This window comes from Crinia signifera, chromosome 5, assembly GCF_055691185.1.
Source record: "Crinia signifera chromosome 5, ASM5569118v1, whole genome shotgun sequence".
NCBI classification, from domain to species: domain Eukaryota; kingdom Metazoa; phylum Chordata; class Amphibia; order Anura; family Myobatrachidae; genus Crinia; species Crinia signifera.
Window position 1 is genome coordinate 98,658,010 of NC_139221.1, and position 14,838 is coordinate 98,672,847.

Genomic DNA, 14,838 nt, shown 5'->3' on the forward strand with positions numbered 1-14,838 from the left:
AATTGTGAAATATAACATTTTAAGGGGGTATTCAATCTGGGCCACTATTTACGACGGGGGAAATAGCGGTGAACGCCTATTCAATGCTGTGTTTCCCGACAGATCGACAGAATGGGCCCGACTTTAAAAGCAGTCGGGCCCGTTTTGTCGATTTCATCCGTGAATCGCGATCGCGGCCGAATATCGACAATCCATGGCCGTTTACGTGGACATGCCCCCTTTTCGCTGATCGCGAAGTGGGACATTGAATCGCATCTGGCGATCTGCGGTCGAACAAAACGAAAACAGGCCAGGGTCACGGCTGTCCGGCCAGATCGACAGTTGTGACCTAGGATTGGATATTGCTCTAGAATCTGGTTGACCCACTAGACTGGGAGTGATAAGCTTATGAAAATTATAATTTAATTCCCATGCTCCATGAAGTCTAAAAATATTCTGTATGAACAACTCCGATACTTGTACTGATGGAATACCTTCCAATGAAACAAAGTGTTCCATAACAAAATTTATACTGATGTGAGACCAGGGAAAAAGAATGAAAAGAGCTTGGAGTGAGGGGTCTGCGGGTTAGCATGTTTTTGATGTTGTCTTATGAGTTGCCACATCGCTTCATCATTGCAATGGGTTCCCAGTGGTTGCCAGGTGACCAGGGCACCACATCATACTGGTGGCACTGCCTTATGGTCCTGACAGTTTCAAGGCAACTAGGACTGTGGGCGGTGTGGAAGATTTTGGTCCTGGCTGTTGCCTAGCTTAGTTCCAATCTACCGTGTGGTTAATCATAACAGTATTAGTTATTTGTTTGTAAATAGCTGAGACATGTCAGTCACAGTAACTGCCATGTCTTGGATTTTAGTATTCACATAATTACTAGATACTAATGTAGAAAGGCATTACCTTTTTATCATGTTATTCCTGGACAGGAAATAATTAACATTTCTTTATTTAACATAGTCAGACACCAATTGAGTATGTAATCTGCACACCCTGCTGAGTACAGGTGGAGAGTGGTAATGTTGTCTGGAGTAATGTAAGTACAGATTCCTTGCTGTGTTTTCCTGCCTTTAAAAGTTATCAGTGGCTTCCTCAGAAGTATTGAGCATAAATTTCCTGGTTAATACAGTCATAGTGGCAACTATCACTGAGAATCCAAAGATAAACCTATCATAATAATTAACAAGTCCAAGGAATCACTGTACTGAATTTAAATTAGTGGGCTGAACCTAATCCTCGATTGCTGTGAGGTTGGCCCATAGTAAATCCTTGAGGGGGGGGGGGGTGTTATTCAATACCGGGTCAGGACATCCTGACAGTCGTAATGGTGGCCCATTCTTGGCCCGCTTGACTGAGATTCGGCAGGTGGGATTCAATGTCCAGCCTGCCAAGCGCCAAAAATGGTGCGAGTCCATGAGAACTGGCCGTGGACCGTCAAGAAATGGGCGTGAGCTCAACAATCCATTGCCGTTCTCGGGCCAAAGTCGAGAACGGCCAGACAGCTTTTAAAGTCGGGTCTGTTCTGCCGAAATGCCTGTTCAATGTCGGGAAAGACAGCATTGAATAGGCACCAACCCTATTTTCCCCATCAGAAATAGTGGGGGGGGATTGAATACCTCCTTAGGCTGTTAAAAATGTCACCTGTGTAACTTTGAATTCACATTTCTCAAAATATGCGCATCGTTTCTTAGTTTCATAGTTTTCCTGAACAAATTTATTTAAAGCTTTCCTCATCATGTTTAAATCTTGGAATACTGCTTGAACACTGTCAAGATTAAATGGCATTACCAGTTATTGTAATGACCATTGTGCAGATTAAACACGCTCCTCCATTTATCCACCTTTAATACAGAACTGTAAGCACTTCTAAGGTGGATTTTATTGAGGAAAAAAGCGTTACTGACTGAACAATTCATGGATAAGTAGTAATGTATATTGATTTAATTTTACAGTGATGTGATTTACACATTTGTAATACACACAGGAACTGAGCCCCATTTCCTTCTCCAGAGCAAAGAACAGACAGCAACCTAGGGGTGAAGGTCAAATAAAAATTTTCTGAATTGTTTTTTAACCAATTGGAGCTGGTCTCTTGTCATTTTTTATAGAGCATATCAACTTAAAGATACAAATTTAAATTAAATAGGACCTCCAGAAAGTGGCAATCCATTATTATCTAAGACTGTAATAGAGTATCCAGTGGTTCCAAATGCACTGAATATGTCTTGACAAATGTTTAATCAATGAAATTGCACAATGTGCCCTCAATCAATGAGTACAAGGGAATGAATTAAAGCTCCAATAAATCCAATTTTGAAAGGTATTTGCAGGGAATTACTTTAGAAACAGAATAGACCTAGGGCTCGGTGACTCGCTGCGCTCGCCATACTTTAGAAAATGAACTTCACGCCCACGTGGATTCTGGGGGTATGACGTGGATAGTGGGGATATGATTGTGTTAATGGGTGAAATGTGTGTTGATAGTGTGTGTGTGTAGTGCTTTATACTTACCCTCCTCCGGGCAGGCAAACGTCCATCACGATCCCCACAGTGATGTCCCCGGTGCCAGCATTCCCCTCCTCCAGCACTCGCCTCCTCCATGACAACCCGGCAGCACTGTTCTGCTCCTCCGGCAGTCAACCCGGCAGTCACTCCTCCGGCAGTCAACCCGGCAGGGAAACTATGTGATGCTCCCCCCAGCGGCAGTATGCTGAACTACCTACATTGCTGGTGCCGGGGAGTGACTGCCGGAGGAGGGTAACGCTGCCATCAGGGTGTCATGGAGGAGGCGAGTGCCGGAGGAGGGGAACGCTGGCACCGGGGACATCGCTGCGGGGATCGTGATGGACGTTAAGTAAGTATAAAGCACTACACACATTTTAGCAGGGCGCCCGGCTAGGCTACGCTGACAATGTAGCCTAAGGTATGTTGTCGGCGTAGCGTAGCCGGGCACCCTGCTAATACACAAGTACCGTAGATAATTTGAAATGGCCTATCTGCATAAATTTAACATCCTCTCTGTGCAGATAAATCATATTTTAATAACTGTTTTGAGCCAATTATCTGCTCATGTGGCCCAATTCAGATATGCAAGGAGAGGCTGTTGCTGCTGCATACATGAAATCAGCAGTGATAGCACTATGTTAATGCAGCAGGAGCCATCACACCTCCTATGTGCACACCTCCTATGTGCACTAGTGATCCTAGGATGCAGCATCAGATTATGTCCCTTTTTGGAAGATGCCAAGGGGTTGGCCCAGTCCTGCCGATGGGAGGTAGGCTTTGCTGCAGTCACCCTGTCCCAAGTACTATAACTTGCAGAGGAGGCAGGCAAAGCAGAGTTTGGATACACTGACATTGTCTAAAGCAGGGGTGGGGAACCTTTTTTGTGCCAAGGGCCAATTGTATGGTGAAAAAATCCTTAGAGGGCCATATGTAAAAATTTCTCTTACAAATTGTCCTGCTGCAGCCATCCCGTGCTCTGGCGGCTGCCGCTGAATAGGACCGACAGTCTCTGGTTGCTGTTAATTAAGAGGAATCTCACAAGAACTACCGACCTCTCTCAAGAAGTCCACTGTACTTGACTCCCAGCAAAGCTGCCGGCTGGGTAGGAGGGCCACTCAGACCGGCTACGGGGGCCGCATACGGCCCCCGGGCCTGAGGTTCCCCACCACTGGTCTAAAGCATCAGTAGTGTTTATTCTGGCTTCCGTTTGCTGCCAATCCAGGATTAACAGCTCCTGCAAACCAAGCAGATTCTCTGATTTCATTACTATTCTCAGATATGCTAGATGAATAGCAACCCTAGCTTAATTGCACTGGGGGTGACATTAAGCCCATCCCTCTCTGATGTTGGAACGAATCCTAATCTCAGCTACAAAACTAGAATGTTTTCATAAATGGTTTGCCTTAAACAGTTCATACATCCAGTACATACATACATACATACATATACAGTAGCTCATACATACAGCTCATACATAGCCATCAGCCTCTATAATGTTTCTGATCTGGCTGGTTCTCTTAGTCACACACACACTTCCTCCCAATGCAATATTAGAGAAACTTTGATTTTTTCATACTAGAAGGTACACAGACGTTTTAATGGTTAGCAGGACTGCAGCACAGTAATGAAGTTAGGGTTCTATTCCCACCATGGCCCTAACTGTGCAGAGTTTGTATATTCTCCCTGTGCTTGCGTGAGTTTCCTCTAGGTATTCCGTTTTCCTCCCACCATCCAAAAATATACTGGAAGGTCAACTGGCTCCCAACAAAAATGAACCCTAGTGTAAAAGTGTGAATGTACATGAGTTTAGGGCAGACTAGAAGGCCCAAAATGGTTCATATCTGGCATTGAATTTTATGCTTCTCTGTTTAGAGCTGCTTAAAGTTTATGACAAATAATAGCACATATATAAAAATAACTGCTTTGCTTGTGTATCTTTTATTATTTTGATAATTTAACATACAGGTAACTACTGTACTTGAAACCAAAAATAAGTCACCTACAATAAATAGCATTAAGTTAGTACAGTAAAATGTACCCATAAATAGAAATAAAAAAAAAAAAAAAAAAAAAATTGAAAACTTGTATTTTAAATAACAGCAGCAGTAAATAAAACAAAAAAAGGTTGTTTAAAGATTGTGAATAAATCTTTAACCACCCCATCTCTTTTCTGTTTCAGAGGGAAATAATTTTTAATGCAGAATAATAAACACACTTACTGCCTATAGAATTCAAAACAAAATCAAAAGGTTTGATATTGAGGGTTTACTCTGTCCAATAGAAGACACCTTTAGTCAACTTCAGAAGGAACCAACTCAATTTGAAATCCACTTTAATCAAAGTATATGTATTGCTCAACAGGAGTTTTCAAATAGCATCGTCTTAGCATCACAGAACATATAGGGGTATATGAGATAGGTTTTTATGTGACAAACAAGATAACGGTCTATCATTTTGCCTATTTTTATATATGGATATTGGAAAACAAAACTTGGAAGGGTAAATATAATAGCCTGCAAACTGCAAGCATTAATGAGTTTCAAATGAGTCTTTTTAAAGTAGCAATCTTTTGAAAGTCAAAATCAATCTGGTATTGCCTTTTAAAAACTTGATACTTAAAACATTACGCAGACTCGATGGAAACATACATCTATAGTTCTCATACAATATAGATACACAGCAACAGTGTCTGTAAAACGTGTAGTCTTCATCTTAAAGCATACTTATAGAAGAGAACTCTTGAAATATTCAAATGTATCCATTGTTTAATCAGCAGAATCCTAAAACATAAAAAAAGTAATTAATTCTGAACAATGCAGCACAATTATCCAAAAGTATATAAAAAAGAAATGTAAATATATATATATATATATATATATATATTTATATTTATATTGTATATTAGTATTTTCAATGAAAATAAAATCTATATCTAGAAGACTAAAATCTAAGATATTGATAATTATATAAATACTGTATTATACACCATGTAAAGCAACAGAGGAAAATTATATAGTACATCAAATGCTGTTATTAATGAATGATCTTGTGGATGTAGTTGATATGCTAGAATCCTGACAGTCAAAATGCTAACACTGGCATCCAACGGTAGGTACTGGGGTTAGGTTGTGGACATAGGAGGAAGGCTGTAGGAGGGAATGATTAGGGTTAGGCTGCAGGAGGGGTGGTTTTGTGTAAGAGTTGGGGTTTAAATTCTTAGCAAAATCCATTGGATTTTTGAATGCTGGGATGCTGTGCGCAGGGATATCAATACCAACCCTGTGTATCTTATATCTGTGCTCCTAACACTGAGGTTTTGATTGTGACACAAAATACTGGTGGTGTATGTATACTATGTATACTACTTACTCAGGTCTGTGTTGAATGGAGGGGCAAGGCAGGGACCCTGGTCAGTAACACATCAGGCAAGAAGAGAGAAGGAGAATGCTGTTGCTATCGGCAGCAGTCTCTCTCTCCCAGCTCAGCCCAGGCAAAGCAGAGGCAGTCTCTGCTCTCTCCCTGTATGTGTTATGGGTGGAGATTGCCCCATCTCCCCCATACAAGATCTGCTGAAGAGGACTCACCTGCAACATCATTCATAACACTTAAAAAATATTTGGGCGGGACGGGGATGGAAAGGCCTCCTGTTTTGGACACAGCCTGACAGTATCTGGGCCTGATGGTGCACTCAGCAGCCCTGCACTTTTGGCCAATATATGTTCACATTAATTATCATATGATGCAATATTTTTTGTTGTTGTTCTATTTTTACAATGTTTTATATTGTGACATCTGTAAACTTTTATATATTTTTAAGTCTTTCAATACAATATTATAATTATAACTACAGTTCTGTGCAAACTCTATTTAGCAGTGGTAAATAAAGTAATCTCCACTAATTAGACACAGCATCACTCAGTCTGGAGTCACTACTAATTCTTAATGTCCATTTAAACAAAAAAAATATTTAATGCAGACCGGGGATGAGGTTTAAAAATCATGTAGACTACTTAATGTACCACCACCAAACATAATACAGATTTTTCTATGGATTGTGTTACACATCTTCAGATCATGAATTTCTGCAGAGTGCACTATTATTGTTGCAACTGTTCCTGATGCTATAGTCCAGTGGTTCCCAAACCATGGCACCCTGGGGTGCCTCAGAACACTTGCAGGGGTGCCTCATGTTGGAGATCTAGGACCAGTGAAAACTATTTATGGTCAATATAATAGGCAAAACCAGTGCTTGAGTCTTCCAATCATACATTATGTGGACTGACAGAGGTGAACCCAGTCCTTCCCCATGTAATTAAACCTAAGGATGACATTTAATCACAACTGACTTGATCTAGTAATTTTTTTTCTACATTTCTCAATAAGAATCTTTAATCCTAGAGGTGCTGTGAAAAATTCTGATACTCCGGGGTGCTGTGATTCCAAAAAGTTTGCGAACCACTGCTATAGTCATTGATTTGCCTGCTGTTTTGGTTAACACAGTCCAAAAGACTAACGTATATATTATTTCCTACTTTATCATAAACCTATAGACCAGTATGGAAACACCAAGGAACAGATAGAGGCAGCAAAAGCAACATTGGCATGTATTCAATGCCGGTGCGAGCGGCCGGCGAGGGGGTTAAACTGCGAGGATCACAGAAAAACAGTGATCCTCAAGGTTAATCCCCGCGCCGGCCGCTCGCACTATGCAATGTTCCGGGGGAATCCTCGCTGTCACAGAACGGCGAGGATTCCCCTAAACTGGGAGAGCCGCGGCTAGTGCAGCAAACTCGCTGTAATTAGCCTCGATTCTCGCAGCTTTTGGAGGCACATACGCCAATTCTCCCTCGCTCAAAAAATGAAGAGAGGGGGAATTTGCGTATGAGGGGGGTCAGTTAAATACTGACAGGGTGAGCGGTGACTGCGAGCAAAAAGTCCTGCTCGCAGTCACCGCTCGCCCACGGCATTGAATATATACCATTGAGGGAAGTCAACCAAAGCGAGGACTTTGTCAGAAATGTTCCCATATTGGTCCATACCTACATGAGCGGGCACCTTGGACATTCAGATAGGGCTTTTATCATGAGCTCACTTGTGAGCAAATTGTATTCATTTTTATTTATTTTTTTTTCAAAATATTTTTATTCAGGATTGAGCATTAAAGTAATACATTCAGTAAACATGTTTGCGTTTGTTACAACAAAGAAAAGGATATGATGTAAAATCAGGTTATAGTATTGTGCGTTACAATTTTTTTTTTTTTTTTCCCTTATTTAGTTCTTTCTTACACAGGCAATAGCTATGTGTGTGGACACAGACTGGAGGCCCCCTGATTTCAGGGTGGCTATTGGCCTGTTGGTAGGTCCAGAGGAGCATCTCCCAAGAGATTTCGAGTTTCGTACCACTGTGTTGATCTAAAACATCTGTCGATTTGTATTTTAAGATTATTTGATAAGGAATCAATAAAACCCTCCCATAATTGAAAGAAGCTCTCTGTACGTTCTTCTTTCTGGAGGGATGTCTCTATCCATTCCATATGAAAAACATGGAAAAGTTTAGCCCTGAATAGCTGGACTTCATTTTTATTTTTAATAAAAAAATTATATTTAAAAACAGTATTACAGTAGTTGGTCATTTTCAATTCTATTTACCATAGTAGAGGAATTTTATTTAGTCACAGTGGGGCCTGAAGCAATACCATATTCCAGATCTTTAATATAGATATTAAAAGTTATATGCATCATTATAATTTGTTTGAATGATATGGGGTACTATTAGTGCTCCCTTTTTCTCATTTTCCAGGTATTATTCCATTAATCTTCCGACTAGAATGAACTGCAACAAGGTTTGCTATCAAATAGCTTGCATCATTTTGGACTTTATAGTACAGGTCGAGTATCCCGTATCCGAATATCCATTATCCGAATTATTCCGAAAACCAGACATTCCAGAAAGTGAAAAAAATTTTTTTTTTTGCTAAAAACTCACTGGGGACATTTGTAACAGCATCACTTGGGACATGATATGTAACTGGCACTATATATGTGCAAGTCAATGATTGCTTGGCATTCAAATTCAGTGCTGAGATAGTACACACATTTTGTTTCACGTTTTGAAACCTTGTTTTTTGAACAAATAAAATATATTTGTGTGTATTTTATGTGGGAATAAAATATATTTGTGTGTACATTATGTGTTTATACAGCATAAATGCAAGATACTTCAAAATACATCATTGAAATATTAAAATATTCCGAAATACGGAATAATCCTTTATCCAAAATTCTCCTGGTCCCGAGCATTTTGGATAAGGGATACTCAACCTGTATATGCAATTTTGGACTATTTAGAGCATACAAAGGTTTCACTTTATATAGTCTTCATTTTCTTTTAGATTTACACCAACAATAGCAAAAGTGGTACTGTATATATGTGATCATACTGTTATGTCAATGTATTTTCTTTTTGCTAATTAGTTTTAGTATTGAGTGAGCAGCAATACTCCAGAGACATTCAGGAGATTGGATCTTACATTTGGTAAACGTAATTTCTCACCGTGTGGAATAATTAGCACCTGATTTATTAGTGTTTGTGTGTACCTGTCTACAAAAAAGGCATACCATTGAATATATACGCCAATGTGTTTTTTGTACAGTCTTTATATTCGTACAGCTATTAGTGTAAATTTGTGAAACACAAAATATCATAATTTATTGTGTATCTACCAGCATGCTATAAAAGGATGTTTAGTAATGTGCCCATTGCTTATTTAATTAATAATATCTGTAATCATGTTGGGTCATTATCAAATACTAGTATTTTAATTTAACCTCCAGAATTTTCAAAAGCTAAGATAAGGTAAGATGGAAAACTAAATTTTCATTCATATCAAAGCAATAAAGCGTAAGGTCAGTTTTGACGAACATGTAACCATCCCGCTTTCGAGCAGAATTCTTTATATGTTGCATTACTGTAATTTTGAATCTATAATTGTTTATGACTGACAACTGTAGATAAATGTTATGATTGTGCCATTAGTTATTTTATGATCTAGCACTATATATGTTTGGGACATTTCTTGAAAATGGTAATTAAATATATGATGACTACATTCAGAAGGAAATATGCTTATATGAAAGTTGCTTTAAGTCAATACATAGTTGTCCAAATTTTTAAATACCCAAAACCAATAATTCATGGTAACTGGCCACTAACACTATTAGTTTTGGTCTCACTATACCAGAAGTTAAACCTTGCCACAATGTGTACCTCTCCCTAATTAATGGATTTGGAAAATAGATATCTCTTGTTTTAATAACCTATTGATAAATCCTAAATGCTTAAAATTAAGGTTCTGTATTATCTTAAAGATTAAAAACGAAGAAATAAAAAAGTTTATTTCTTCAAATGTTCCTTTTTTTCTGCACAATATACATTTTAAACCTCAATGTTCAACCAACTCTTACTTGAGTCAATATTTTGTTATGTCTGGTTATTTTAATGTTTACATAAACACATAATGGATTATTACACTGATTGTTTTTTTAATGTAAAAGTGAACTGAAACATTAGACTAACGCAAAAGAATAACTGACATTCCAAACAGATATAAAAACATTCTTACTTACGGTGTAGTTTGTTCCAAAATAGCCGTTCACTTTATCTGTATTTAAATACAATATCAAGTTTATTAAATAATACTCCTCTGATTCTTTCATCCAAATAAGTTCAGCAAAAACCTTTCCCACAGAGTCTTTGTAGTCGAGATGAAAGCTCTGCCCCATGAAGTCATAGAGGGTTTCGGAGCATTTGTTTGGACACAGCTGAACTGGAGAACTGAAACACCAGTATGGTGTTTCTGTTTCATCCAAAAGGGTAACATCCATCATAAAGCAGTTCTGTAAAATGAAACAATTATCTATCATTCAAACATACGCAACAGTAACAATGGTCTACATAAACTGAATTAAATGTGAAAAAGCAATAAAGTATCTTTAATGATTTTGTATTATTACCTTCTAAATAAAATACTGTAGTATAATTTAGACAAAAGAAAAAAATATATAGTTTTATAAGAATTGATTTGAACAGTGTTGTTAGAAATGAGACTTACCTGTATACTGCCACTAAATGCTAGAGTGTCCCACAGAAAGTCCACTTTACCCACAAGAGGAGCATGTTCTTTGTTGTTCTTAATACTTATGGCTGCCATCCGTAGATAACCATTTTTTATATACTCTGTTAAAAACATAACAAATGTAAATTATTATTTTGTTGCTTTTAATAAGAAAAAACAAAGAATTATCTACCCACTGGAGTCAGTGCTGAAACACCATTAGGGCAATGTAAGCGGCCACCTAGGGCCTGGTGGTCCCATCTGTGACTCACCACCGGCATGCCTTTTACACAGATTGTGCTGTAGAGACCTGAATGTATGCTGTAGAGTTGGCAGTGGAGTTCCTGCAGCTCTGACGGCGGACATAAATGTGAGGTCTTGCTGATCACACTGTCTAACATCACATATACTACTTAGCTACCAGACTCCACTTGCTTCTCCTTCATCACTTCATTTTCACATCTTATCTGCAGAAGTGCAACAATCAAGACTAAAGAGACACCTTTAACTTAAAGACTTCAAGAACACTGCTACAGAGTCAAACTCCAGGGTGCAGCCTCAATGTAGCATATCCAAATAACATATAAACAACATATAAATCGAGAAAGAGGTATATATATGTGTGTGTGTGTGGAGGGTTTCTAAAATGACATATCACCAGAATTCAACAGTAAAGGCTACACTTCAGCTCCTTGGGACCAGTTTCTAGGTCACACCACCTTATAGATGTGTCCAAGTACAGTTAGCCTATTAAACAGCCCTTCCAGTCGTGCCATGCCGTGCAACTCTTTTTTCATTAAATAGCATCTTATTTGCATTATGTATCATGGGAAAGAGAGGCCGGAACTCCATCTTTTGATTAGAAGGTAAAACAACCAGTTATACCACTTCATAACAGTTAGACAAGACAGCAACTGTTGTAACACAATTTAGAATGCGGGCAGGAATGCAAAATGAAACTTTAGAAAACAAATATATTGACCATTGCCATATCAACAGCACTACTGTATAAGAGGTTACCTTAGTGATTTTTCTAAATTTGGGAGGCAAAAAGACACCAGTGGGTCTTTTTTATTTATATTTTATCATGCAGCACAAGAGCATGAGCAGCAATATCATATATAGAACATTTATAAAGAATACAAAACCCACAAAAGAAAACAATCAGCCAGATAAACAAATAAAATAGTTATAATACCACCTATTACCGGTATGAATACAAATCTAAAAAAAAAACATTCTTCGCATAAAGATACTGATGTAACAAAATACGGTACTTGTTTCCTATCTGGGCGCCCAGGTTTTCTACGTACGGCACCGTAATGAAATCGGATCGCATCGCATCGTACACATACACGATATTGAACGATGCGATGCGATGCGATGCGATTCGATTTTCCATAGGAAACAATGTGAAATGGCTCAATTTAGCCAAATTCTCATAGGAACAATAGTAAATGGCCCAAAAACACCCCTGAACATTGAAATGTCCCCCCAAAAGTAGTTTACGCCACCCCGCCATCAACGTGAACCCGAAGCGTGGCGAGCGCAGCGAGCCCGCGAGGGGCAGCGGTACGCGTCCTCCGACCTTTTCATGCCCTACTATCCACGTCGGCGTGGAGTGAGAATAGAATAGTGTGGCGAGCGCAGCGAGCCACCGAGCCCGAAGCGTGGCGAGCGCAGCGAGCCCCGCGAGGGGACGCGGATACCTTCACAGTTATACGCGTCCCCTCGCGGGCGACGCGGACACCTGGGAAGCCCGCGAAGGGACGCGTTTACCTGTGAAGGTATCCGCGTCCCCTCGCGGGGCTCGCTGCGCTCGCCACGCTTCGGGCTCGGTGGCTCGCTGCGCTCGCCACACTATTCTATTCTCAACTCCACGCCGACGTGGATAGTGGGGGTATGAAAAGGTCGGAGGACGCGTACCGCCGCCGCTCGCCACGCTTCGGGTTCACGTTGATGGCGGGGTGGCGTCAACTACTTTTGGGGGGACATTTCAATGTTCAGGGGTGTTTTTGGCCCATTTACTATTGTTCCTATGATAATTTGGCTAAATTGAGCCATTTAACATTGTTTCCTATGGGAAATCAAATCGGATCGCATCGCATCGCATCGTTCAATATCGTGTATGTGTACGATGCGATGCGATCCGATTTCTCTACGGAGAATAGCATGGTGCGCAATTAACTTAGTGGGCGCCCAGATAGGAAACAAGTACCCAAAATACTATTGTACAATGTTGCCAGTGGTTTTTTGATTGCTCATTGCTCATTTACTAGGGTGTTACATGCCCATTGCCAGTGGTTTACACAATTATTGCCAGGGGCAAAATATATATTACAGGGGCATAATATATATCACTAACCAAAATCTGTAACTTCTGGGTAATGATAAAAACTACCCAGTAGGACCTCTAGCATCTGTCTCCTCCAAGACAGCAGTCATTTCATTTTTAGAGGGACATTTCCAGCAGATTGCAGGCCACCACACCCATTGGAATCTACGGAGACCATGCGCCCCCACAGAACTGGCTCCCCCAAGCCACCGCTTGGGCTACAATGCCATTGTTATGCCACTGGGTATACAGGATGTACAGTAGATCAAAGATCCATCTAGCTTCATAATAATATATAAAAGCTAGTTCTTGTTCTTTTTGTAGCAGAGGCTGAAATTATATTAGCACACAATGTATTGCTGCCACTTTTTCTCCAAAAATGTTTAAGCAAGTGGCTTATTGGTATGACCAGTGGCAAAAGATGCATGTACTGATGCACTATGGTTTGACATCTGTACCAGGACCTGGTGAAAAAGACTACGTAAATAAAATTAAGTTTTAATTATATTAATTTTTTTTTCAAAATTGGACTCATATCTTACTATACTGGCAAATCAGTATAGTAAGATAAGATGATTTGTCACCTGTTTTCTTGATATTGGTGGTATGAATTTTGTACATTAGAGGTAAAGACAAATATGATTTTGTAATTTACTACAAAGTCACAATTTGTGTTTTATTTGTGCCTTAGCAAGGCAAGACTGAACAAATTTGTGATATTAGTACCTTTGATGGAATTGCATCTCCATCGCCACCAACTGTATGTTGGCAAGATGTGTTTCAGAGTTATTTCTTAAAGCGTTTCCAAGTTGCAATATTGTAGCCTGCTCTTAATAAGTTGTTGCATGCTATCAAACAAGAAAGCCAACATTTTCTACATTGTAAACCTTACAGGAGAAGGTAAACCTTCAGACTCCGCACAATGTCCCTCATTCTGATTCCCTGGGTCCCCCGAGCATTCGCACAGGGGACCGATGGCTAGGGCCTGGGCATGCGCATAATTAGTTACATGTATGTGCAGGCCTTCTGTGCAAGTGCCCTCACCTGCACTGTCGGCGTGGCACTTGCACAGTGGGGGCGGGATGGACGCGCAGGTGGATGAACGTGGGCACAGGAGGCAAGAGGGCATGGAATGCCCAGCACTTCATGGGCATTCCCTTGCAAACGCTGGGTGTTCCCATGCTAATGGCGGGGGCGGGCAGCTGACGTCACATCTTCAGCCAGGCCCACACAAATATAAGTCAGCCTCCACTGACTTAAATTTGCATGGCCTGAAGAAATCATTCGATAGTCACAACCATCGAATGATTTCTCCACCAGCGGGACCTGCAAGGGGATGTTTCTTTGTGATACATCCCCTCGCATGGTTGCAAGGGGATATGGCCGCCGGGGGGCAGCAATTTGGCGGGGAGTGCCCTCTGGGACTCGGTAAGCTGTGAGCTTGGCAGCTTACCTAGTCAACCAGAATGAGGGCGAATGTCTAGATAGATTAGAAAACTATCATCAATAAAAAGATACTTTTACTAAATTTAGGAAATATATTGGCCTATTCACAGCAGTGTATAAACATGTGCATGTTGGGAATCCTTGAGTTTTGATCCCATTGCTGTAATAATAATTATAATAAGTTTATTTATATAGTGCTCCGTCTCCATAAGGATTCAAGGTGCTGTACCAAACAGCTGTTTAAAGTACTCATCTTTAAACATATTTAACTTGAGTACACACCAAAAACAAATCTAACCAAAACTAAGTCTGCATCATCTTGACTACATCACAAATTGACAAAGGTCTCTCCTGGTTGCCTCTATTCCAACATCATGAGGGATGATGATATACTATAGGGCTGGGGTAGCCAACCCTAGTCCTCGAGAGCTACCAACAGTGC

General features: G+C 40.0%; 1 protein-coding gene across 4 annotated transcripts in view; it reads right to left on the minus strand.

Moving 5' to 3' along the window:
* Positions 1-4,442: 4,442 nt before the first annotated feature.
* Positions 4,443-14,838, minus strand: part of FBXO15 (F-box protein 15) — a 111,874-nt gene continuing 101,478 nt past the window's right edge. For 2 of the 4 annotated variants that reach the window (XM_083187728.1, XM_083187729.1), the window contains exons 10-12: positions 10,613-10,737; positions 10,128-10,397; positions 4,445-5,279 (exon numbers count right to left, since the gene is read on the minus strand). In XM_083187728.1, coding sequence (XP_083043854.1) covers positions 5,265-5,279; positions 10,128-10,397; positions 10,613-10,737 — 410 coding nt within the window. In that variant the 3' untranslated portion in view covers positions 4,445-5,264. Of the gene's footprint in view, positions 5,280-10,127; positions 10,398-10,612; positions 10,738-14,838 lie in introns of all 4 variants that reach the window. The other 2 variants (XM_083187731.1, XM_083187727.1) reach the window with 2 other exon arrangements.